General features: G+C 42.1%; 2 protein-coding genes across 3 annotated transcripts in view; both read right to left on the reverse strand.

Annotated features, from left to right (window-relative positions):
• Nucleotides 1-275: 275 nt before the first annotated feature.
• canx (calnexin) lies at nucleotides 276-13397 on the reverse strand. Of its 2 annotated transcripts, none has more exons than XM_019871197.1 (15): nucleotides 13309-13397; nucleotides 10015-10215; nucleotides 9867-9940; nucleotides 8573-8631; nucleotides 8364-8505; nucleotides 8110-8191; nucleotides 5694-5886; nucleotides 5442-5631; nucleotides 5117-5230; nucleotides 4880-5036; nucleotides 4111-4326; nucleotides 3015-3134; nucleotides 2244-2364; nucleotides 2043-2158; nucleotides 276-1815 (listed from the first exon to the last, which is right to left on the reverse strand). In XM_019871197.1, exons 2-15 carry the CDS (start codon nucleotides 10210-10212, stop codon nucleotides 1759-1761), a joined length of 1839 nt encoding a protein of 612 aa, XP_019726756.1. In that variant the 5' UTR covers nucleotides 10213-10215; nucleotides 13309-13397; the 3' UTR covers nucleotides 276-1758. The 2 variants fall into 2 exon arrangements, with proteins under 2 accessions (XP_019726756.1, XP_019726755.1); XM_019871196.1 differs by having other exon boundaries at nucleotides 276-1818.
• A 1009-nt stretch (nucleotides 13398-14406) lies between these two features.
• Nucleotides 14407-22753, reverse strand: part of mgat4b (alpha-1,3-mannosyl-glycoprotein 4-beta-N-acetylglucosaminyltransferase B) — a 20318-nt gene continuing 11971 nt past the window's right edge. The window contains exons 7-15 of the mRNA XM_019871384.1: nucleotides 22595-22670; nucleotides 22310-22424; nucleotides 21475-21605; nucleotides 20088-20195; nucleotides 19830-20023; nucleotides 18717-18795; nucleotides 18549-18636; nucleotides 16077-16189; nucleotides 14407-15235 (exon numbers count right to left, since the gene is read on the reverse strand). Of these exons, the coding sequence (XP_019726943.1) occupies nucleotides 15212-15235; nucleotides 16077-16189; nucleotides 18549-18636; nucleotides 18717-18795; nucleotides 19830-20023; nucleotides 20088-20195; nucleotides 21475-21605; nucleotides 22310-22424; nucleotides 22595-22670 (928 nt within the window). The 3' untranslated portion in view covers nucleotides 14407-15211. The remainder of the gene's footprint in view (nucleotides 15236-16076; nucleotides 16190-18548; nucleotides 18637-18716; nucleotides 18796-19829; nucleotides 20024-20087; nucleotides 20196-21474; nucleotides 21606-22309; nucleotides 22425-22594; nucleotides 22671-22753) is intronic.

The following is a 22753-nucleotide window of genomic DNA, read 5'->3' on the forward strand; positions in this document are numbered from 1 at the left end:
TCCAGATTAGCTTTGATTGGTTGAAAAATAATCATTTTTTTAATGCATGGATTGTATTTACTTAATTTGACCAAGAAAAAATTGAAATGTTTAAAGATTACTGACATTAGATTACACTGATTTTTGGGGGGGTGACTTTTTTTTTTTAAACAATTAAGATTTTTCATCCAGAAATTAACACAGCTCATGTGTTGGCGATTAATACAAGTGCACAGTGTTGCCTTTAAAACATCTCCACATCAATCTAGAGCAGCTAAAGAAGAAGAAATGCAACAGTTCCATTTGGCCTTTTTATTCATCAAAACACACATCAGCGTCTGTCACAGTATTTCTAGTCAAAGTTGGACCTTTCTGGCGGCATCTCGCTCGCCACGCTGCATGTACAGCCCAGGAAGAGGCTGGGCCAACGCTTTAGTTTCAACACAAAAAGCTAAAACTAAAAAAAATCCAAAAAAAAAAAAACCAAGCAGCATTTAGCGAGTGGACCTGACATACAGTGTGTTAGCAGGAGATATCACCATGATGGCGACAATGACGCCATGGACCAAAAGACTTTCGGAACTACCACGGTCCCTTATATAATCATGATATCAAGATTAGGTAGTCAGGAATGAGTGAATGAATGCAAATGTAGCGAATGTGTTCAAAATCATTCCCCACTACCTATTCACTATATCGGGATGCTTATTTTGCAAACCTAAATAGTTCGTAAAATTTCCACTACGTATAGGGAATAAGTAGCCGAATACAAACACAAAATAAAATTAAAAAAGGGGGGTGGGGGGGGACCCGACTCAAGTTCCATGGCTCGGGCTAAGCTAAATAGCTAATGAAATAGATGCACGGACAGAGCGACGCCTCAAAACATGATATGCCACACTCAGCCACTTCCTGTTCAGTGCAGAGCTACGTTGAAGGATTCGATCAAATAATTAAAACAAAACAAAAAATTCAAACCAGAAAATAGAAATGTTATCCATCAACCCTCAGATTTCGTTGCAATCTCATGATGGATTTACGTGTGACAAGAAGTGATGTCATCAATGTAAAGGAGGAGATGGCGACCTATCGTTTCAATTTCCTCAATTATGTGACAAGAAGTGATGTCATCAATGTAAAGGAGAAGGAGATGGCGACCTATCGTTTCAATTTCCTCAATTGTGGTGAAATGAAAATTAAACGAGCGAAATCATGAAAACGGTGAGTTACTCTACATAATATGTTTTGTTCACCCATCTATGCCAGTGACCTTTAGTGTCAGGAACAACAATGACATGCTCTTTCACTGCTTGGCAGGAGGAACAATTAAACTGTGGAAGTACCTTTTGCAAGTAGTTTTTTTTTTCTCATGTCAAATACATGCCAATCATAAGAAATGGTTGCCAGTGGCTAAACTACCAAATTACATTCCACAGACTGTTGGTTTTGATTCACCGTTTCAACGCAAATGAGGCTGATTAGCAAGTGTGTGACATCCTCTCGGTGTCGTCTGATTGGCCATCCGCCAGTGCATTGGGTTGGAGTTCGCTCTCATATTTTGTTTCGGAATGATGCAGGAAGATGCAATGGACTTGTATAATCTCTTTAAAATAACAAAAACAAACAAAAAAAACCTTACATCTAAGTCAGTCCTGCCGGCGCTGGAATCATCTGCGCTTTTCGCTTTCATTCTTTTTCCGCCCGCTTCCGAGTGAAGGCAGAGCGGCCAAAGATGAGGGAAGGGCACAGGGAGGGGGGTGGACTCCAGGTTGAGACTGATCAGTCCTTTCTGACCTTCCTGTTCCTGGGAGATCTCCGCAGTATGTCATCCTCCAGCTTCTGAAACAAAGGAAACAAGTCACATCCAAGTCCTGATGGCAAAGTCCTCTCAAAAGAAAAGTTAACAGGGCTGGCTGATTATTGACTATATGCCATGATAAGGCCCAAGTGAAACATCTTGGGGGAAAAAAAAAAAAGAAAATCACGAATTTGAAACAGATATTCTTTGCGGGTTCCATTGTTCAGTGTCCACTAGATTAACAGAAGGGTGTTTTTCTTGTCACCTCCTCAGCTGACGCCTCCTTCTCCTCTACCTCCTGGTCGCCTTCCACATCATCTTCGTCGGCAGGAGTTTCATCGTTGGCCTCCTCCTGCACACCTTCGCCGTCACACTCACCGTCTGCACATAAGCACACAACGCCTTGGGTCACGCCAGCACGAAGGAAGAAAGGTCAAGGAAAAGTTTGCTCGGTGCTATCAGAGACCTGGGCTGCTCTTGTCCGCCTCTTTGGTCTCCTCTTTGATCTCCTCTTCGGCCCCCTTCACGTCAGGCTGAGGCTCGTCTGTTTTCTTGTAGTCCGCGGCGGCCGGGGCCTCGCTCTTCTTCTGCACGCAAATAACAGTCATTGCCATCTTTTCGCTCTCAAGAAGAGGAGCGTCAATTGTGACATCATGTATGACGCAAACGTGAGCTGTTTTGCTGGAAGTACAATATCATCCTACTTGAGAAAAAGTTATACATTTTTGGAAAAAAAATGGTCACACTTGTGCAACAAAAAGTAGTCAATTTCACAAAATTCTAGTTTCTTTGGAAATAGTGTATTTTAGACAGAAAGTATGTATTATAGAAAAAAAAGGCAAATTTTATTTACAAAAAACCTAGCAAAAAACATGGCATATGTGGTACATTTTTTTAAAACAGTCCTATTTTAGACTCAAAATATTTTCTTTGTAGAGCAGTGCAGTTTGGTGAATCAATAACATCATTTGTAGAGCAACTTTCTAAGTTTGTGGAGCTTTTTTTTTTTTTGCACGTTAATCTCAGGGAACTGGAGCAAGTGTTTTATTAAACAATTGCAAACAAAAAAAAACCAAAAACAAAAAAACACTCCGATACTCATTCTCAATTGAACTTTGAATTTTTTTGTGTGCGTGTGTGTCTTCAGATGCGGTTACCTTTCCGGTGCAGCAAAAGACGACGACAATTTTTTGTGTGCGTGTCTTCATATGCTGTGCGTGTCTTCATATGCGGTTACCTTTCCGGTGCAGCAAAAGACGACGATGAGTATGAGTGGCAAAGCCACGGTCAGCACATAGACGACCCAAAGCCAAGGACGCTCCTCTGCCGCATTCATCATCTGAGCCGCCAGACCTGGCTGCCCCAAAACATTGCAAAACGCGTTTAAGGAGGGGGCCACAAAACTCTCCATGTGACATACATTTTGGAAAATAAGTAAAATTGAAGGACAAAAAAAAAAAAAAAAGTGTTTCCGAAAAATAGTTGGATTGTGATATTTCTGGAAAAGGGCATTTATAATTTTGAAAAAGCTGAATATTTCCAAGAAAGTTCTACACATTCAGAAAAAAAAGTCATTTGAGATTAAATTCAAGTATGTCCAAAGAGGTCACTTGAGAAAAGTCATACGTTTTCGAAAGTCATTTTTGAAAAAACAATTGTGTATTTCCGAAAGTGTTGAAAAATTACCCGATAGGTCATTTGAGTGAAAAAAAAAAGTAGTATGGTCCTGAATAAGACATTTAAAAAAAGTCATACTTCCAAAGAAGTCATTTGAGAAAAATGTCATACATCTACAAAAAAGAAATCTTGAAATTAAAGTTTTACCTGTCTGAAAAAGCCATATAAGTTAGTCTTGGAAAAAAAAAAAAAGTTTAAAAGGTTACTTCAACAAAACCCCAAAAAGTTATGTTATAACCAGTTCCGGTAAAGACTATAATTAGAGAAAACACAATATTCCCCCCTCAAAAGTTAACTATCTGAAAATAGAGTCGTACAAATCAAGTTATGAGGATGAAATGATTTCAAGTAAGTCGATATTTTGTGGAAAAAAATGTACACTTAAAATGTTTATTTCCAAAAAAGGTGTAAACTAAAGACTTCTATTTGACAAAACAATTATTTTCTCAAAGCGTTCGTGTTTTTTCACAAAGGTCACATTTTCTAAAACAGCTTGTTCAGAAAGTGACATATTTACAACCCCCCCCCCACACACACACACATTTAAAAGAGAAAAGTCAAGATAATGGTAAGAATATTTTTTCATAGAAAAGTAGTATTTATGCCTAAATGATTTATACACCTTCTATTTTGCATAAAAGCGGTGGATTCGGTACCTCAGCAGCGCCCTCAGCCGCCTTCTTGAGGCCCCAGCCGTCGTTGGCCCAGCGCTCCGCCACATTGCGGTCGTCAGTGACCAGGAAGTTGTCGAAGAAGATGTCGGACGTCATGGACCACAGCTCCAGTCCCACGGCGCTGATGGCGCTCATCCGGAATGGGTGCTGGTCTTCGAAGAAGTCTGGGTTGGCAATCTTGCGTGGCTTCCACACGCCCTACAGGACACACACACAGCCACATCACAATCGGGCCTCCGAGGGGAAAATAATGGATACAGCCCCCTTTCCCCCCTAAAAAATTCCATCTGTAGCGATTGTAAATGGGGAATGCGTGTATGACTGTCCCTCAGAAGAGTCTTTTTATTATTATTTTTTAGGAAGAACAGTTATGTTGTCTTAACTTTATAAAGACATGCTCACGCAAAATATATGACTAAGTGAAACTCCTCAACGCCAACATAGTTCCTTGGCACCAAGATGGCAGCAAAGCCGACCTCAACAAAGCTCTTTGGAAGTGAGACCCCACAAGATGGCAGAAAGTACTATTTTTGTCTCATGAAAGCTCATCTCCAACATCTTTGGAAGTGAGATGACAGCCAAGTACTTTTTTTTAATCTACCTAAAACTCAACTCCAACATAGTTTCTTGATGGCAAAGATGCCATAAAATGGTGACAAAGTGCCACTTTTATCTAGATGAAGCTCCCCAACTCCTATGTAGTTCTTTGTCATAAATATGCCAGAAGAACATCTGCAGTTTGACAGGTCACCTGGTAGTTGGGGTTGTCGATCATGGGCGCCTTCCACTTGCCCTTGTAGTCGGGGTTTTCGATAGTGGGGCGCTTCCAGATGCCGCAGCCAGGCGCCGCCTCGCAGGCCGGGTTGGGGATCTGAGGCGCCTCCCACTCGCCGTCCATGTCCTCATCCCTGACAGACACATACACGCACAGGCCACACGTGGAGACATGATAGCTATTTAAACCTGACCAGTCGCTGCGACAACGCACCAGTCCTCGGGCTTGACCGCATCTGGGTCTCCGATGTACTCAGGCTCATCGTCCAACCAGCCGTCGGGTTTGACGGCATCCTCGTCGAGAATCTGAGCGGGAGCGTCCTCGTCCCTGCGCGCATGCCAACAAAATTGTGTCAGTTTGAGCTGGGCCATGAATGAATTAAACATCTGTTTAATTAATTGTACATCCCGAAATAGAAAACTTTGGTGAAGCATGGCTAAAACTTGCAACGGCCGCAAAATACAAAATAAATAAATACATGTTTATTCTGTAATCACGCACATCTGATTTAGGAGGTGCTGTCATTTTTTTTACTGACCAGTCTTCAGGTTTGGTGGCATCTGGGTCCTGTATCTTGGGCCTCTCGTCCCAATCTTCGGGCTTTTGGTCGTCAGGGTCCTCGATCTCAGCGGGAGGGTTGACTGGGGGGGTCATGTCAGTCAGCAGGTTGCCGCTGTTCACCACCGTTTGGTCCACCAGGATCTCAAACGTGTTATCGGGGTTCAGCACTAGGAGGGTGGATGCAAACAAGTCAAGCATGTGGACATATTTGTGTGTGTGTGTAACTGACCAAGAGTGTAAAGGTGTGTCTTCTTGTCGGTGTAGTATGTGCGCAGGTCAGCATCGGGCTTCTTGGCATGTTTCTCCTCGTATTGGCCCGTCTTGGGATTCTTGTGTCTGAAGATGAAGTGCAGTTTGTAGTCCTCACCGCACTTGTCTGGTCCAAACATGATGGTGTACGACGTCTTGTCCACAAACTGGGACTGCGCGCACATACACATTTCAAACATGTATATCATTAAGCACAACCAGGACTTGTAATAGTAAAATAATAGCAGCAAAAATAATATACATTTTATTTTGAAGCACCTTTTGAGACCCCCATGGACATTAAACCAATAAAACAACTATACAGAAGAAATTTTAAAAAAAATACAATGCAGTGTGGTTTCAGTAAGTAGGCGATCCTAAATGGGTGAGTTTTGACTTTGGATTTCAAAGTGGTAAGAGAAACAGAGTTGCAGAGGTCAAGTGGCAAAAAACTTCCAGAGCTGGGGAGAAACTGTTGTCGCTACATCGTTTTTCAATGTTTTGCGTATGTGAGCTTCTAATTTCGAAAGACCTTAAAAAGAATTAAAAAAAAAAAAAAAAAAAGTTTTTGAGCGTTCACTTGGAAAACAGTTTGAACAGAATGAATGGTCAGACGAGTATATTTGTATTCTTTGAGAAGCCTGGTGTGCTTGTTTCACTTTACTGGCTCTTGAAGTAATTACTGTTCTTGGCATTTCAACGTGAATGGTTTTCAGTGTTTACATGTGTGATTAACAAGCACTTTGAATTTGTGTTTTTCAGGGAATCCATGTATTCCAAGTTCATGTGTTGTCATTTAATAGGATCAAAACAGCTTTTCTTATGGTTGAGACAGATTTCAGTTTTCATCACATTTGCGTGCGTGTGTGTGTGCATGACTGTTTGTGGCATTGTGATGCAATTTTCTTGAAATCAATGTGTGTTTACTTCTAACATGCTTGGTAAAATAAAAATGTTGTCGAACATAATTCAAATCAGTCCATCAGCCATGTCTGAAATGGAAGTATTCTTGAGTCTATAAGACACAAACAGTTTTGGCTAAAGGACGATGTTGCTTTCATCTTTACCATTAGGGCCTTGTCCTATACTGATAGGACGAAATGAAATTGCATTCCTGAAAAGAGAATTTTCTTTGACTCACCCCTCTGCTAAAATGTCATCAGTTATATCTTTGAGAAAAAACTAGACAAAAATGTCATCAGTTTTCATCAACTAAAACGAGACTAAAATCGTCGTACAGTATTTTGATTGAAATAAGAATAAGACTAAAAGACTTTTAGTCAACAGAAAGTTTACGATGACGCATGACGAGCATTTGCAACACCTCAACTGTTATGAAAAGGAAATCGTGTCATTTAACTGTTGTCGCTACATCGTTTTTCAATTTTTTGCGTATGTGAGTTTCTATTTTCAAAAGACCTAAAAAAGAATAAAAAAAAAAAAAAAAAAAGTTTTTGAGCGTTCACTTGGAAAACAGTTTGAACAGAATGAATGGTCAGACGAGTATATTTGTATTCTTTGAGAAGCCTGGTGTGCTTGTTTCACTTTACTGGCTCTTGAAGTAATTACTGTTCTTGGCATTTCAACGTGAATGGTTTTCAGTGTTTACATGTGTGATTAACAAGCACTTTGAATTTGTGTTTTTCAGGGAATCCATGTATTCCAAGTTCATGTGTTGTCATTTAATAGGATCAAAACAGCTTTTCTTATGGTTGAGACAGATTTCAGTTTTCATCACATTTGCGTGCGTGTGTGTGTGCATGACTGTTTGTGGCATTGTGATGCAATTTTCTTGAAATCAATGTGTGTTTACTTCTAACATGCTTGGTAAAATAAAAATGTTGTCGAACATAATTCAAATCAGTCCATCAGCCATGTCTGAAATGGAAGTATTCTTGAGTCTATAAGACACAAACAGTTTTGGCTAAAGGACGATGTTGCTTTCATCTTTACCATTAGGGCCTTGTCCTATACTGATAGGACGAAATGAAATTGCATTCCTGAAAAGAGAATTTTCTTTGACTCACCCCTCTGCTAAAATGTCATCAGTTATATCTTTGAGAAAAAACTAGACAAAAATGTCATCAGTTTTCATCAACTAAAACGAGACTAAAATCGTCGTACAGTATTTTGATTGAAATAAGAATAAGACTAAAAGACTTTTAGTCAACAGAAAGTTTACGATGACGCATGACGAGCATTTGCAACACCTCAACTGTTATGAAAAGGAAATCGTGTCATTTTGATATCGTTTGGCGAATCGGCTTTGTAAATTGAAACGTTTTGAAGCTGATGCCTTTTGTGTTGAGAAATTCCTTGTAAGCTAATTTTCAGTGAAGATCCCTGCCCTAATATGTAACGTATAATGTAGTAGGTTCAAGGGTGCTGAGACTGACCAGGTCCAGTTCAGGCGCCTGAGTGAGCAACTTGACGTAAGCACCGCCGCAGTCGATGCCGGCCTGGAAGTTCACTTCGTACCTGAACAAACAAACAAACAAACAAACAAACAAACAAACACAAACACACACACACACACACACACACACACACACACACACACACACACACACACAATCACAATCACAATCCCGTATGTCACTCAAGGATGTTTCAAGTGTGTGCGCGCATGCGCGGGTTCATGCTTTCTTACTGAACAATGAGCGGCATGGTGTCAAAAGTGAATGGTCGCAGGAGCAGGGCGGAGATGGCGTGATGTTTGGCTCGCGACTTAAGGACCAGACCCTTATCGCCGGGTAGCTTGCTGTCCTTCATCTCCTCCACCTCCCACTTGCCTGGACAAGATCGTCACCATCATTCGTCGTTATGATCACCATAATCATGTGCGTGCAGCACACCCACCATCGTACTTGGCGATGTCCTCATCGGTGTCGTCCTTCTTGGCACTGGATAGCACCCAGCTGGAAGGCGATTGATTGACAGCCGTTAGAGATCGTGCCAAAAACATGGTTTCACATTTTAGAATCCAAACATTCAGTGGCGAGCAGATGTTTTCACCCCCCGATGCCCCCTCCACTGGGATTGATAGGGGAGGGAAGCGAGAATTATTCATGATGCACCACCACCAGTCGAACATTTTAGATTAGAGATCAGCACTGTGACCGCACACAATGAATGGGCTCATACAAAAAAAACTGTACTGGCAGCACTCTCACAACGGCTTCAAGTTGGACAATTTGAAGCATACACTCAAATGCATCATCAATAAGTACAGAATTCGCAGAGTAAGTGTTATCGTAGTTCAAAGTGTGTTTTTTATTCCATTAAAAGCAAGCACACTAAGCTCAATGCAAAGAAACAATGCAAAATACGACAGATGGGTTAATGACTAGCACTGGTGTCATTGTTGTAACCTTTTAGATATTTGAACACAAACAAGGGAGCAACACATGTAGACAGACAACATAACAAGGACAGGCATGTATATATGTCACGCTCTGCCAAGAACACCAAGGTGTGCGCTACCCATTTGCCTCATTGCCAAAGCGAGTTGAAAAGGACAAGTGGCGAGGTAAATATTTTCCATATTTACAAACCCAATTCCAATGACGTTGGGATGCTGTGTTAGAACTAAAAACAGAATAAACGATCAGTCTGCCTTCAAGGAGGACCACGGAAATATGTCCTGTTGAGAAGCTGCGGAAAAAAGGTATCTAAACCTTTAACTGATTATTATTGACAAAAATAATTATCAATTAGTTGTCGATCATAGCACCTCTAATTATAAACTCCTGCAACATTATGCACACTGAGCTTGAATGAAGGAAAAATAAAAATGGAATAAAGTAATGATTACATTGAAATGTGTTGAAAATGTTGAACAAAAATCAATTCATTGCTTCAAAAGTGGCTGCCTTTCCAGCAGCTCCTATATTTTGTTGTTCTACTTCTTCCTTTCATAACTTTGCTGCTGTGAATTGTGAATTTCTCCATTGCGAGACTAATAAAGGTTTTTTCTTTTCTTTTCTTAAGCAAAAAACAATTCAGTAAAGATCAGGCCTTAGACATGACATTTTGTTGTTCTTAACGGTGAGGCTGGGATCGATAATGACCACTTCCACTCATTTCAATGGGGAAAGGTGATCTCAAGGCATCACTGTATATCGTGAGTCTGTATAGCAAAGTTGCCGCTCACCTGTCCAACGTTCCGCGGTCAAAAGATTCAGCAAAGTAGTGTTCTCCCATTGGCTCCGGAGCTTTGTAGGTCACCTGCGCCGCCACCACCACGACACTGTTACACATTACGTCACCAACAACTAGCGGCAAATCGACCATCAACTTACAGTGGGAGTAGGCGGTGTTTTGGGAGGCGCCGGGGCATCGTGGTCGTGCTCCAGCTCCTCGTCGCCTCCCTCCAGGTCCAGGTCCAGGTCATCGTCCAGGACGTCTTCGTCATGGTCGTGGGCTCCACACGCCGGCGCCAAGCTCAGGCAGAGGACGCCTGTCGCCAAGACAACGCACAACCACGCCGTACGATCCATCGTCTGCACTCGACATGCGAAAGGAATAAAGAGATCACAGGCTTTGTTTATGACACACGCGCAAAATCGTTTCATGTTACTGTGGCGATGGATGTGCGCCATGGCAACCAAGCACCCACAGGGCACACAAGTCACCCAAATGACATCTTCACACCATGGGACACGCGTGCACACGTTGAAGCAGACACACATACACAAAGATGTGAACACATTCACAAAAGGCCTAAGGGGATTGCCCTCGTGGTCACATGACATACTAATGCATGATGGGAAGTTGACTGAACCATGGAAACAAAAGTCGCATGAACTCCAGGACAATTTGCCAATAAAATGTGGCGGCGCGGGTTTAAGATTTGCTTGTTAGCCCACAGACGCTAATCAGGCTAATGGGATTAGTGGGATTGGCAATAGGAACGTAGCTGTTAGCTTGGCAGCCATCTGGCACACATGAGCGCTTATTATATTGTGTGGGTGTGTTTTGTAGAAAGGTGGGTGGGGGCCAAAACATAATGCCTTTCAGGTTCATTTGATAATTAACATCATGGTTTGTTTGTTGAAGCTTTATTTCTCCAAATAGACAAACATGCGTCGTAGCTTTAGGTCATCTGTGATGCAACTGGAGGAACTACAGCGTATTGCACAATGCACTACCCCAGTTTAACCCACTGTAGTCACAAGTGCCGTTGTTATGTTGTTTTGAGTTATATATTTATATCTTTTTATACAGTGTAGTTTGCTGCCTTATCTTTAGCTGTGTGTGTTTTAATACACGGCATGTTTGCACTGAGGATTGAGAGGAAAGATATTTCATCTGTGCTGTATGTTGTATATAGGGCATATTTGACAATAAAAGGTTACCTTGACCTAAAAAGGAACAAGAATGTATTGGGGGTCCCCCCATCACCCCCTTCCCACAAACATTCTGAAATATTAGAATGTGCTTTGAAACATCATAGCATTGGACAAAAACATAAATGCCATGAAAATCAGTTGAGGACGAGTTTTGATTTGATTCTCAACGTGGATACAGCACTGTGAGTAGGAATGCTCCGCCTGACCAACATGGCCGCTACATAGGCACACCGCTAAATTAGGTTACAGTGTACTGCCGTATTGCATCTTCCATTCTCATCCGTGATGAGAAAATTCCAAATAGTTTACCGAGACAACTGCGCCCATTTACCAGAAATTGAAATCACCCATAACCTTTTAATGATTGAGAGAAAAACACATTTCAAGAAATACAACCATGTTGATCAGACAAAAGCCTAGAAGTATTAAAACCACAAAGAATACATATATCAGTATGAATACCCCCAGCCCCCTTATATTCAAGTTTCCTGGAATCAACGTGCACGCTGACCAGGCTGAACCAGATCCACCGGACAGACTGGATCCAAACATGTGGACCAGTCTCTGGTCTCCTAGCAACCCTCTCACAGATTCTAACAGTCAATAGTGCCACAGATCACTTTCTCAAAGGGGCAGTACCAAGTTCACTTCTCATCCCAAACTAGCTTGCAACCTCGTGTCCAAACAGACATTTTCCAAGAAATTTGGCCTGAGTTCAAAAACTTTGGCTTAATTGTGCTTTTTTTTTTTTTTTGGTGCCTCTAAATTAACAATTAAGTCAGTATGGTGCCAAAGAAAGCAAAAACTGCTAACGTTAACGTTATAAGGAATCCCAGTTGTATCGCTGTTGGAGGGAAAACAAGAAATGGCTAAATGTGAGAACTGTATTTATGGTTGTGCAGTTTTGTTTGGCTAAACTGACCATATGGGGAAATAAGGGTTGCAACTACCAATTATTTTGATCATCGATTAATCTTTCAACTATTTTGTAGATGAATCAGTGAATCGAAAAAACGGTTTTAATTTCCTCCTTTATTCAAAATGGAAGACCTGCTGCTGTTTTTTCTTCTATACCCCTGCAGCAACAGCAGGTCTTCAATGTCAAGACAAAGCAAGGTTGAGGCAAACAAATGACAGTCATATCTTGTTTCCGGACTTGTGCTAAATCAACACTAAATAGAAGCTCATGTAGGGGCTTTTAGGAGATGACTTGTTTCTATTCAATGGTGACAGCAACACTGCCTCCTAGCATGTGGATGAGGAACAGGCCTTTACACACCTGTAAATGTTTGGAACTTGTGTGTGACAAAGTGTTTTGTTTGTCTGAAAAACAAAATGACCGGGGTCTGCTGGTCCACAAACATATATTCAACCAGTCACAATGGAAATTTAATATTTATGTGTTAAGTCATAATAAATGCATTTTTAAGTGGAAATCACAGATATGTTAAATTTAATTTTATGAAATTAAAATATGATATTGGAAACAAAAGCAAAATAATGTGTTTTTGTCCATAACAGTGACCAACAAAATAGACATGCCCAGTCATTTTATTGTCATGCTTCCCTATTGGCTCAGCAGAGCAATGTATCCGGGTCTTCGCAGTTCACAATACTGTGTTCGGATGAGGCAGGTTTAAAGTAACGTTTTTTTTTTTGACAGAGATGTGCCGCTTTTAATATGTAACATGACGACGAGGATATCCTGGCAACTTCAATATTCCCGTTATCGTTGCATCCCTAATTATGTGTTGAAAGGACCCCCTCGCATGGCAAGGGGCTATTCTTAAAAACATGAAAAATCGTGGACAAAAAGGATGTAGATTGATAAATACACAGTAAAAATTAATAGTTGAAAAACGCAATGCAGTAGCCCCGACACTAAAAGGGCTAGCTCTGATCTTAGCCGGGCCTTGCCTTATTGTCACTTATCTGCCGTGCCAGCCAAGGCTGAATTCGTTATCCTAACTCGAGTGAACGTCGGGAAGTTATATCGTCCAGTAGTGAGCAGTTAGCTGGCTAACGAGCGACATGTTCTGATAACGTAGCACACGAGCATTAGCGGGCCAGTTCGGTTAACCTCACTTAGCTTCTCGATCGAACGCCCAAACCTCGACTTTCTCCCAACAACACGAAACACACATGTAGTGTACACAAGCAGAGCGTAAACCAACGCTTTAAAAGACTCGACCCGTTGAGCGCGTGTAGCAGTCATCCGCCATTTATTTGGACAAATCAACTCACCTCAGCCGCCTGCTCTGGAACTGCCGTCGAGAATCACGTGGGAATATTGGAGAGTTGTCTGGAACGCCCCTGCCTGCTTCTGATTCGTCGACGAGAAGGACACCGTGACGTTTTCTGTCAACTGTCACCGGCCGATTGGTTTGACGGGGAGCTGCAACTCGTGGACGGCACTGATTGGTCAAGCTGGCAATGGATGTCGAGGCTTGATTGGTCGTTGCAGCGGGTTGTCGGAAGCGTCCGTTACAACGTTTCGTTTTAAAAAAAAATATATTAATGTTTTATTTAAGTATGTTTCAGGCCAGAAATAATTGTTTTATTCATGTTTGTGCATATGTAAAAAAAAAAAGAATACATACAAACAAATTGCAATGTTAATAACAGAAAGCGTTAATTCAAAGTTAACTATTATTTGCTCAAAAGAAAGTATCGGTTTCTACTTTTATTTCTTCATTGGCCCTTCCGTAAGTTTCAACATTGAATATCTTGTATTTGCAGTATATTCAACTAAACATATGTTGTACATGATTTGCAAATCATTCTCCTCTTTTTTTATTGATGTTTAACGCAACGTCCCAACTTCATTGTAATTGGGTTTGTATAAGTGGAGGGTGGTCCAATGGTGAGCGCCTCGACCTCACAGTGCAGAGATATCCGTGTACAGTATAAGTAGTTGTGCCTTTAGTACACAGGTGTGAAACTCAAGGCCCGGGGGCCAGATCTGGCCCACCACACCATTTTATGTGGCCCATGTAAGCAAATCAAACATGCCAATTTCTTTAGCAATTGCTTGCTAAAATCTCGACCAAAATTTTTAACTCTCAAATCTCATAAACAAGAAAGATATTGTCAGCATTTTCTTGTTACCAAACCCCTCATTACAGTAATTTAAACAATATTTGAATAATCCGTTGTACTTGATGAGCCGTGACAAAATTGAGTTTTGACACCCCTGCTTTAGTTGAAGTCAAGGTATATTACAGAATAGTATTTCTGTGAATATTAAAAATGATTGTAATGATGCTAGTGAAATGTTTTAAACAAATTGAAATAAACGACTTAGTTGTTTGTAAATCAAACTATATTGAAACAAGAAGACAATGACATTCAAACATATTTATTGATGATTCTTTTAATAATTTATCCTTTCATCAGCTACTGATATGACAAGAAACTAGACGTGACATAAAAGTAGAAAAGTGTCAAGTACAGAAAAGTACCTCTCTAAAGCGGAGTAATTCTTCTGAAGTAACAGTTGGGAGTACAAAGTAGTTTCCAACAAAGTACAGCAAAGAGTTCATTCTGAGCGGGGATCACCATGGCATCCTTCCAACTATGTGTGTTGTTGCTGTCATGTGAACATCTCTCGTCTGTCACGTGACTGGAGCAGAGAAGGTTGTCATCTGATGTCATGTGGACCGTCGCTCTTCCAGTGAGAATTGCATGTCAGTCAGTCCGCGCGTCTGACTGTCCAGTGTACAGCCTTGTGAAGGCACACAGGAAGTCATCCCCAACATTTGGACGAGGAAGCCAAGGAACGTCTTCGCAGGATGTCACCTCTGTCAGTGTCAGTCTCAGCAAAGGATTGCGACTATCGGCTACGCGTGACATCCAGGTGGCTTCGGTCTGAGAATAAGACCTCGAAAATGGCACCGTCATCAACGTTACCATCATCATCCGACGTCGGTCTTTCCCCAACCGCCATTCGGGTGTCAGAACGTTCAACATGACTTCAACTTCTTGTCACGTGACCTTGCGTCATCTGACTGAGCTTTTTCTACCTGCAGGGGCCAGACGCAACCAGAGGGTGGCGCTGTGGCACTGTGGAAGTTGGGAGGCTTGACTGAGCAAGAAGGAGAGCCCCAAGACACAGAGACCTCAAGACCCAGAGTACCCCGCTCACTCATCACTCCACTTTCTTGATGAAAATCTGATGGAGACAACAGAAAACACACAGGACAAACAATCACATTCATGGTCATCATCATCATCATCATCATCATCATCACACGATGAAAGAAATCGTGATTAAAAATTTTCAAATCAACACATGCAGACTTAAAATCTTAAATTCTAGAAATTGATGCTTTACATTTCAGGAATTAAAATGTAAATTCCACATGCGTATACTTTAAATGCATCTAACGTGTTCAATTCCAGGAAGAGACTTATCAATTCCAGGAATTTAATTTAGGTCTTAAAAGGGATTTCTTTTATAGTATGAACAGATTGAATATGATTTAAAGCATTAAATTTCACATATGATCACATTAAATTCCTTGAATAATTAGATCATGTACAAAGGTTATACATGATCAAAACATAGTAAACTAATATAATTTTCCCTTCTTGTAATATGTTCAAATGAAGTCAATTCAAAGGACTTTTTTTCATTGCAATTAAATGTTGCATTCAACATGTGAACAACAATTTCCAGAATGAACTCTTTAAATGAATGAGTTAAATTCCAGGGAATCAAATTAACTTAATTAATTAAATAAAAAAAATAACGGGTCAAATTCATGGGACCAACAAGTTCAATCCCTGGTGTTGTAACAAGATCAATTCTGGGTGTGGAGAGATCTGCAGGAATCAACACATTCACTTCCTGGAACATCCCTGGAATCAATGCATTCAATTTGAGCATTTGTACTCCGGAAATGAATTGATCAAAATGTTAGATTCCAGGTAGGAAGATGTTGACTTCCAGGAATGAACCCATTGGATTCCTGTCCTTTGCATTCTAAGAAGCAACGCATGAGCAGTCCGACCTCACTGAGGATGATCCAAACGGGAGAGTCGCTGATGACGCTGAGGCGAATGGCCTCCAAGGGTCCAAAGGTGGGATCCACTTCCCCCTCTGCGATGCCTTTCTGGAACATTCCTGAGAGAAGACGACACAGTGAGAAGAGGATCAATGGGTTCGATACGCTACGTTGGAATATGAGCGGACTAAAAGCCTTTTGGGAGATTTCTCACTATATCTATTGATTTCTGCAGGGACAGCGGCGGGCTGTGCTACACTTGATGCCTGGGCCGTGAGTGGGGACTTGCCCAACGCAATCCACCTCTTTATCGCCTCACTATCATTCCAAGGTAATAATACAAACCATTGGGAGTGTACAAAATCATCTGGAGCACTTCACAATCAATATTTACCTTTGAACATTACAGAGACATCAAACTTTTCAATCAAGTACAAAGATTAGCCACCAGAGATGCTGATGATGAAATGCATTCATGCGTGCAGCTGGCTTTGCAAGTCAAGTTTGTTTATATGGCCCTTTAACCCTTCTCTTGCTGAGGGGGAAACAATGGCGACTGTTGGCGAAGGTACAAAAATGCGCGCTCACATGAGAGGTCGTCAGGGTTCGTGCAAGGTCGCAAATGTTCGCCAAAACGTTCGCCTAATGCTGTTGTCGTGATTGCCGCAAGGAATTTTTGAACATGTTCAAATTTCCCCTGCGACAAGAAGAGTACAGGCGAACGTCTGGCGACCGCTTTGCGAACTTTTGCGACCATGAACGAACGCTGACAAACTCTGAAATGAACGCAACAACCGCTGCCTTCGAAAACACTCACAATTGTTCGCCGCTCAGTGGGATAGGAGTGCTTTAATCACAAAAGAGTGTTGGAGGGCTTCAAAGGACCACGGTTGACCAAGATGGACTATTTAAAACCACATTCGGGAAAGGAAAACCTCATTTGGAGGATAAAAAGAAGAAACCAAAGAAGAAAGGATGAGCTGGCTACAAAGAATGGCGATTGGGTGACATTTCAGAGGAGAGTCCAGTTTTTCTCTGAACAACCAATCAGAGGATGTCGTTGACTTCACTACTCCGCAATGACATTCGGAGCGTGACCTTGACTGGTCGCTAATAATGCATGAATGAATGAGTCCATATCAATTGTCTTCCGTTTTTGAATGCGTGAGCGAGAACCAGTCAAGATGAAAAAAAAAAATCAAAAAAGATGGATTTTTCAACCAGGTGGCGCCAGCATGCTTTTCATTTTGAAGGCCTGACTTTAGCAGCTCCAGGATGTTTACGCTGATGATGGCCGAGTATTGCCAGGAGGCGCTGCGGTTGTGAATGAAAGCTTGCATTGTGGAATAGGCCTTGCCATCTCTTGAATTCTTAATACACTATCCCACACACTGAAATTATCCCGGCACATGTCAAGCGCTCCTCCTGCTATTTGCAAACATCGCAGCAAACATGCTATGGGTCTCGTTTTTTTAGTCAAACATTGTCAGAGTCTTGAAGAACCCCTATGGCGCAAACCCACCATGTGTTAATTCCTGCGAGGCGGGCCGTGTTCTTGCCAAAACATGCAAATGTTGAATCAAGCTCAATCTCCAATCGCCATGGCCGAGTGATAAAGTTGACTACTCGGTTCGTGCCCTGCTAACCAGCACGACCAGATTGTGAAGAAACTGAAGATTCCGTTGTGATTGAGAAATCTGAATGGACAGTCGAATCAAACACCACCCACCGCTGAGTTGAGGTATGTGCCGTATATAATGTTTGCGTGTGTCATTAGGAGACCTTACGTGGAGTATTCCATGCTCGTCCATTAAAGCAAAGCTGATGCTTATGTGTGATTAGTGCTCAGCCGTTCTGGGGATGGGCTGATGTTGATGGTGGTAATGGCGGTGGGTGGGTGTGGGCGGCTGAGGTTAGGGTCAGCATTCATCATAATCCACGTGCTTCCCTGTGTGAGGTCGTCTTCCCGCTCCAGGAAGCATGTGAGCACTAATGGGATTACCTTGATGGCTGCTGCTGGGATGTGTGTGTTTTATTGCTTTTGACGCACATGCACACACGCAATCATCTGATTCAATAAGAGAGCATATTGATGGTTTTCGGTGGGTTTTGATGCTTTTTGGTGGTTTAGGGGGTCAATAGTGGGTTTCGTGTGATGCTACTTGTGAGTGGAGGAGTCCCGCAAGGATCATTTTTCAAAACCATGAAGCATTCAAACGTTGGGATCATGTTGTTTATGATGTCATATGTTGGTCAACGACATCCTCATGGGACATCAAAGTTGTGATTGGAAAAGAAGAACAGTTTAGTTGTATTTCACTTTTTAGGCTACTTTTTATACGTGGGACTTGGATAGTTCCATAAAATGTCAATTTAAAATCTCTTTGTGGTGATTCAAAAGTAGGAAATGAGTGAATGATTCCGAATGCATCAAATGCAGAAGAAGAAGAGGAGGAGGCGGAGGAGATGTTGACTGACCAATTCGGATGAATCCATCCTCTGTGCGATGGTATTTCTGACTTTTGTCCTTCCCGTCTGTCAGAGCTTCTTTGTCCGCCTGAATGTTCTAGAAAACAGCCAAAGAAGGCCACGTCACACTCTGGATTCCTCATTTATTCTGTTTGCAAGATGAATTGAAAGTCTCACATCAAACGGGAGAACCTCTACTGACGTGTTGACCAATTTGTCTCCCGGATGCTCAATATTCCCGCTTCGGAAGAAATACCTGGAATGTTTATGACGTTTTAGCAACATCAACATATGACACAGATGTCCAAAATGAAAGTATCACCATTTTTTTTACCGTATTGAAATAGGGATTCCATTTCATTCTGGAGTGGTGGCGGATTAATGTTAGAGCACAGAAATACGAAGTGTCATATCAACTGTGAACAATGTGATGTTTGGTAACCCGAGCAAGATGGCTTTGGTTTGAATTTCCTGAGAAGTTATGATTTTGGAGATGCGAGGATTGCGTCCGCCTGACAGCCACAGTGCGCACGTGAGTTTTTCTGTTAGCTCCATTTGTATGTTTTTTGGTGCTGTGTGTGTGTGTGTGTGTGTGTGTGTGTGTGTGTGTGTGTGTGTGTGTGTGTGTGTGTGTGACAGTGGCCGTTGTTTGAAGATTTAAAGTCTATGCTAATGGCCATTTGCCTGTCTATGAGGTTTTACCATAGCATACTTTGGTTAGGTGGAATCATATGCACTGAAAAAGCAGTCCTTTTAGTTTAAAATTATTATTATTATTATTTTTTTTTGCACCCTGCAGCCTGATAACATGATTAGCTGTCCACTGTAGTAACCTCTGTCCGTGAAAGTTGTAAAATGTGATTAACAATTTTTTTTTTCTTCAATATTCTCATTGGCACACAGATGCACAACAGTGTCATCCCACAACTGTATAGCTACATTATCTTTTTTGTGGTTGTATGAGATGACATTGTGACACGAGTTTCATAAAAATAAAGAGACATATATAAAGATATTTTTTTTTACAAATTCTCACACCTTTTCATCATAAATAATGCGACTGTAGAGCATTTTTATCATGTGCAATTGATGTACTGTACATGTTTAACTTATGTCACGTCAAAGCTTTTTTTTCCCAGTGTACTTTGGCTGTTGTTTAAATGCCCAACGTTTAATTATCTTTTGTTTTATGTGTCAGTTTTCCAGTCAACTTCGATTGGAAGTTACAAATAAACATCTCGAAGCAAGCCCCCCATCCTCCCCACCCCCCAAAAGGGGCTGCGCACCAACCTCTCGATGCGCACGGGCGTGAAGAAGCGTATCCGGATGAAGTCGCCCGCCACTGGTGTGAAGGCCCAGAAGAAGTCCTCGCCGAGGTAGGCCTTCTCCAGGGTGAAGTGCTGGTACGTCTTGAGGCTGGTGGTGACCTCGGCCAGCGGGTTGGCGTGACCCTTGTGGAGGCTCTGCTTCCCGAAGTCCTTGTCCTGAAGGCAAAACCCGCACGTTGGTGTTGACGTTCACGTTTCTGTTGATGGCGACGTTCGTCACCTTGAGTTTCTGTATCTTCCCGGCCAGCGAGGAGTGCGTTCCCACGTGCTGGAAGAGCGACGGCTTGAAGCGAATCCTCAGGTTGGCTTTTTGACGGTCGCAGTGTTTCTGGGGAAACACAAGATGACAAGCTTTGTTTGCATGGTTGTGATGGTTGATGTGGAACAAGAAGAATAGGGACAGTCATTTTCATAATGTCAATGAAAGATAGGCGGTGGTGGACTTCCAAGTAGAAAGTTTAGGCCCGGTCTACACATCCATAGACAATCGGGGTGCTTTCTTGCCAGTTTTGCCCCTTTGCCATCAAGCACATCAAACACCGGACTATCTTTTGTCTTCTAAGATTGTTCTCCAAGATGATACTTTTATATGAGGTCTGTTCATAGTGGATTTGAACTGATGATCTGGTCCAAATGAGTCACTCAGCGCCAAAAATCTGAGACACGAAATGTGTTCAATATTTGGGACCAAAAATCTTCACGTGTGTGGTGAAAGCCAACGATACTCGAGCCATTTCACGTGAACACAATGTAGCCAAACAACGACGCACCCGACTGAACAAGAAGGAAGCGGTGGTGAATAAAACCAATCTTTAAGCATGTGAAAAATCCTTACGTGTGTACCAGGGCTTACTTGAATCAAACTGAAAATGACAGCAAACGATTTGTGTTTACAGGTGCAGCACCAGATGTACCAAAAAGTTTAATTTTTAAAAAAACTTTTGTACATTTGCTTCACGGAAATCCAAATGAATCCAGCAGAACCCGCGGCATAGGAGGGCAAATGGAGCGGATGTCATACAAAGTTGTACGGAGACGATCGCCAGACATAGTAGCCTCTGTGACGTACGCTGTGACGGAAAACTCCATCATCGGATTTGTGGAACGCATTCATTTTCCTCACAGGTAGACAGAAAGTGTTTGCTTGGCTTGTCTTTGAGTCATTTTGCGAGACACCCTTGGAGAGGCTACAATGTGCTAGCTTGATGTTTGCGCATCAAAACAACATGTGTGCCATAAACCCCAGCGACACTCGAGCCGATCTTCATTTTAGCTCTTTCTGAATTTCAGCCATGTCAGGTATTTATTTCATATACAGAAATAGCTTTTCAACGGACCCTTCACACATTCAAGTTAAGACAGTAGAGGAGAACAAATTAATCTTTCAACCCATTTGGGTCGTTAGCTCACTTGCTATAAGTGTTAATTACGGCTGCAGGTCTGCGTTCCTTCCCAAAAAAATAGACCTCATATAACTACCCCATTTGGCATGTTGTCTTTGCCAGATGACATGGAAGAGGTTTCCTCTATCCGTGGAAAGCTTTTTTGGCACAAGGGAAAATGTATGAGGTCACGGTGAGGAGGTTTTGAATAATCGGGGGACTGACCGCGTCCTTTTCCGGGTTGCAGACTTTCACCCACATGATGTGGTCCAGTAGCCAGTCGATGGGTTTGTCCTTGTAGAACATCAACATGAACTCCACGATCAGAGACAAGTCGGAAGACTTGAACATCTTACCTGCGCGCGTGCAAATGTACAGAGTCAGTGTCCCACTGGTGTTGTTCCACATGAATATATATTACATCTGCATATCTCGATATGCATTATGTATATCATCAATACACATGCCCACACATCTCTTTCTCTCTCTCTCTCTACATCAGATTGTCAAAATTAATCGATCTATCGACAAATCTCGATTGTCAAATAAATGGACAGCTATTTGAACAATCGAATAAAAGTTCAGAACCATTGTTTAACCTTAAAATTGTCCGAATCCTCCGATTTCAGCCTCTCAACAGTTATGATTGGGATTTCTGAGCTTGCTGATTATCTTTTGCGTTTAATCAAAATAAGACATTGACAAACAAATCTGTTATTACTTTGGAAAAAAAAAGCCCCAACCAGTTACTGAATCCGCTTCACTCCCTTGTGTGATATTGCACTGAATCCGCTTCACTCCCTTGTGTGATATTGCTTGATTGTGGTAAAGTTGTTTGTTTTATCATATTAACAGTACCAAATAAACAACATCCATCCATCCATTATCCGAGCCGCTTATCTTTACGAGGATTGAGGGCGTGCTGGAACCTATCCCAGCAGTCTTCTAGCCGTCGGCAGGGTACACCCTGAACTGGTTGCGCGTCAGTTGAGCTTCATTCATTTTTGACGCAGGTGGTGGATTGATGATTACTGCTGCCAATTTCTTGGTCAAGACTTACCGATGAAGCCGAGCTGCGAGAATTCCAGGATCATCCATTCCTCGGAAGGTTGCTGCAAGGCAAAGTTCTTCATGGTGCTCAAGTAGGTGGGCCGCGCTACAATGTCGTCCTCCAGCTGATGCACGCACGCACGCACGCACGAACACACACACACACACACACACACACACACACACACACACACACACACACACACACACACCACACACACACACGCAAGTGAGCGTGCACCCGTGGGTGAGTGTGTGTGTGTGTGTGTGTGTGTGTGTGTGTGTGTGTGTATACCTGCACGTAGTAGGTTCCTTTGGAGCGCGCGTACATCATGAGGAAACAGTAGTCGAGGTTCTGCTTGGTGCGCCACCTGTTCCACAAACGTCACGTCAGCCAATCGGCAAGCTGTACTGCTGTCGCCTTGACAACCAGCCATATGACATCAAAGGAGGG

The sequence above is a fragment of the Hippocampus comes genome, unplaced genomic scaffold (assembly GCF_001891065.2).
Source record: "Hippocampus comes isolate QL1 unplaced genomic scaffold, H_comes_QL1_v1.1 scaffold83, whole genome shotgun sequence".
Lineage (NCBI taxonomy): Eukaryota > Metazoa > Chordata > Actinopteri > Syngnathiformes > Syngnathidae > Hippocampus > Hippocampus comes.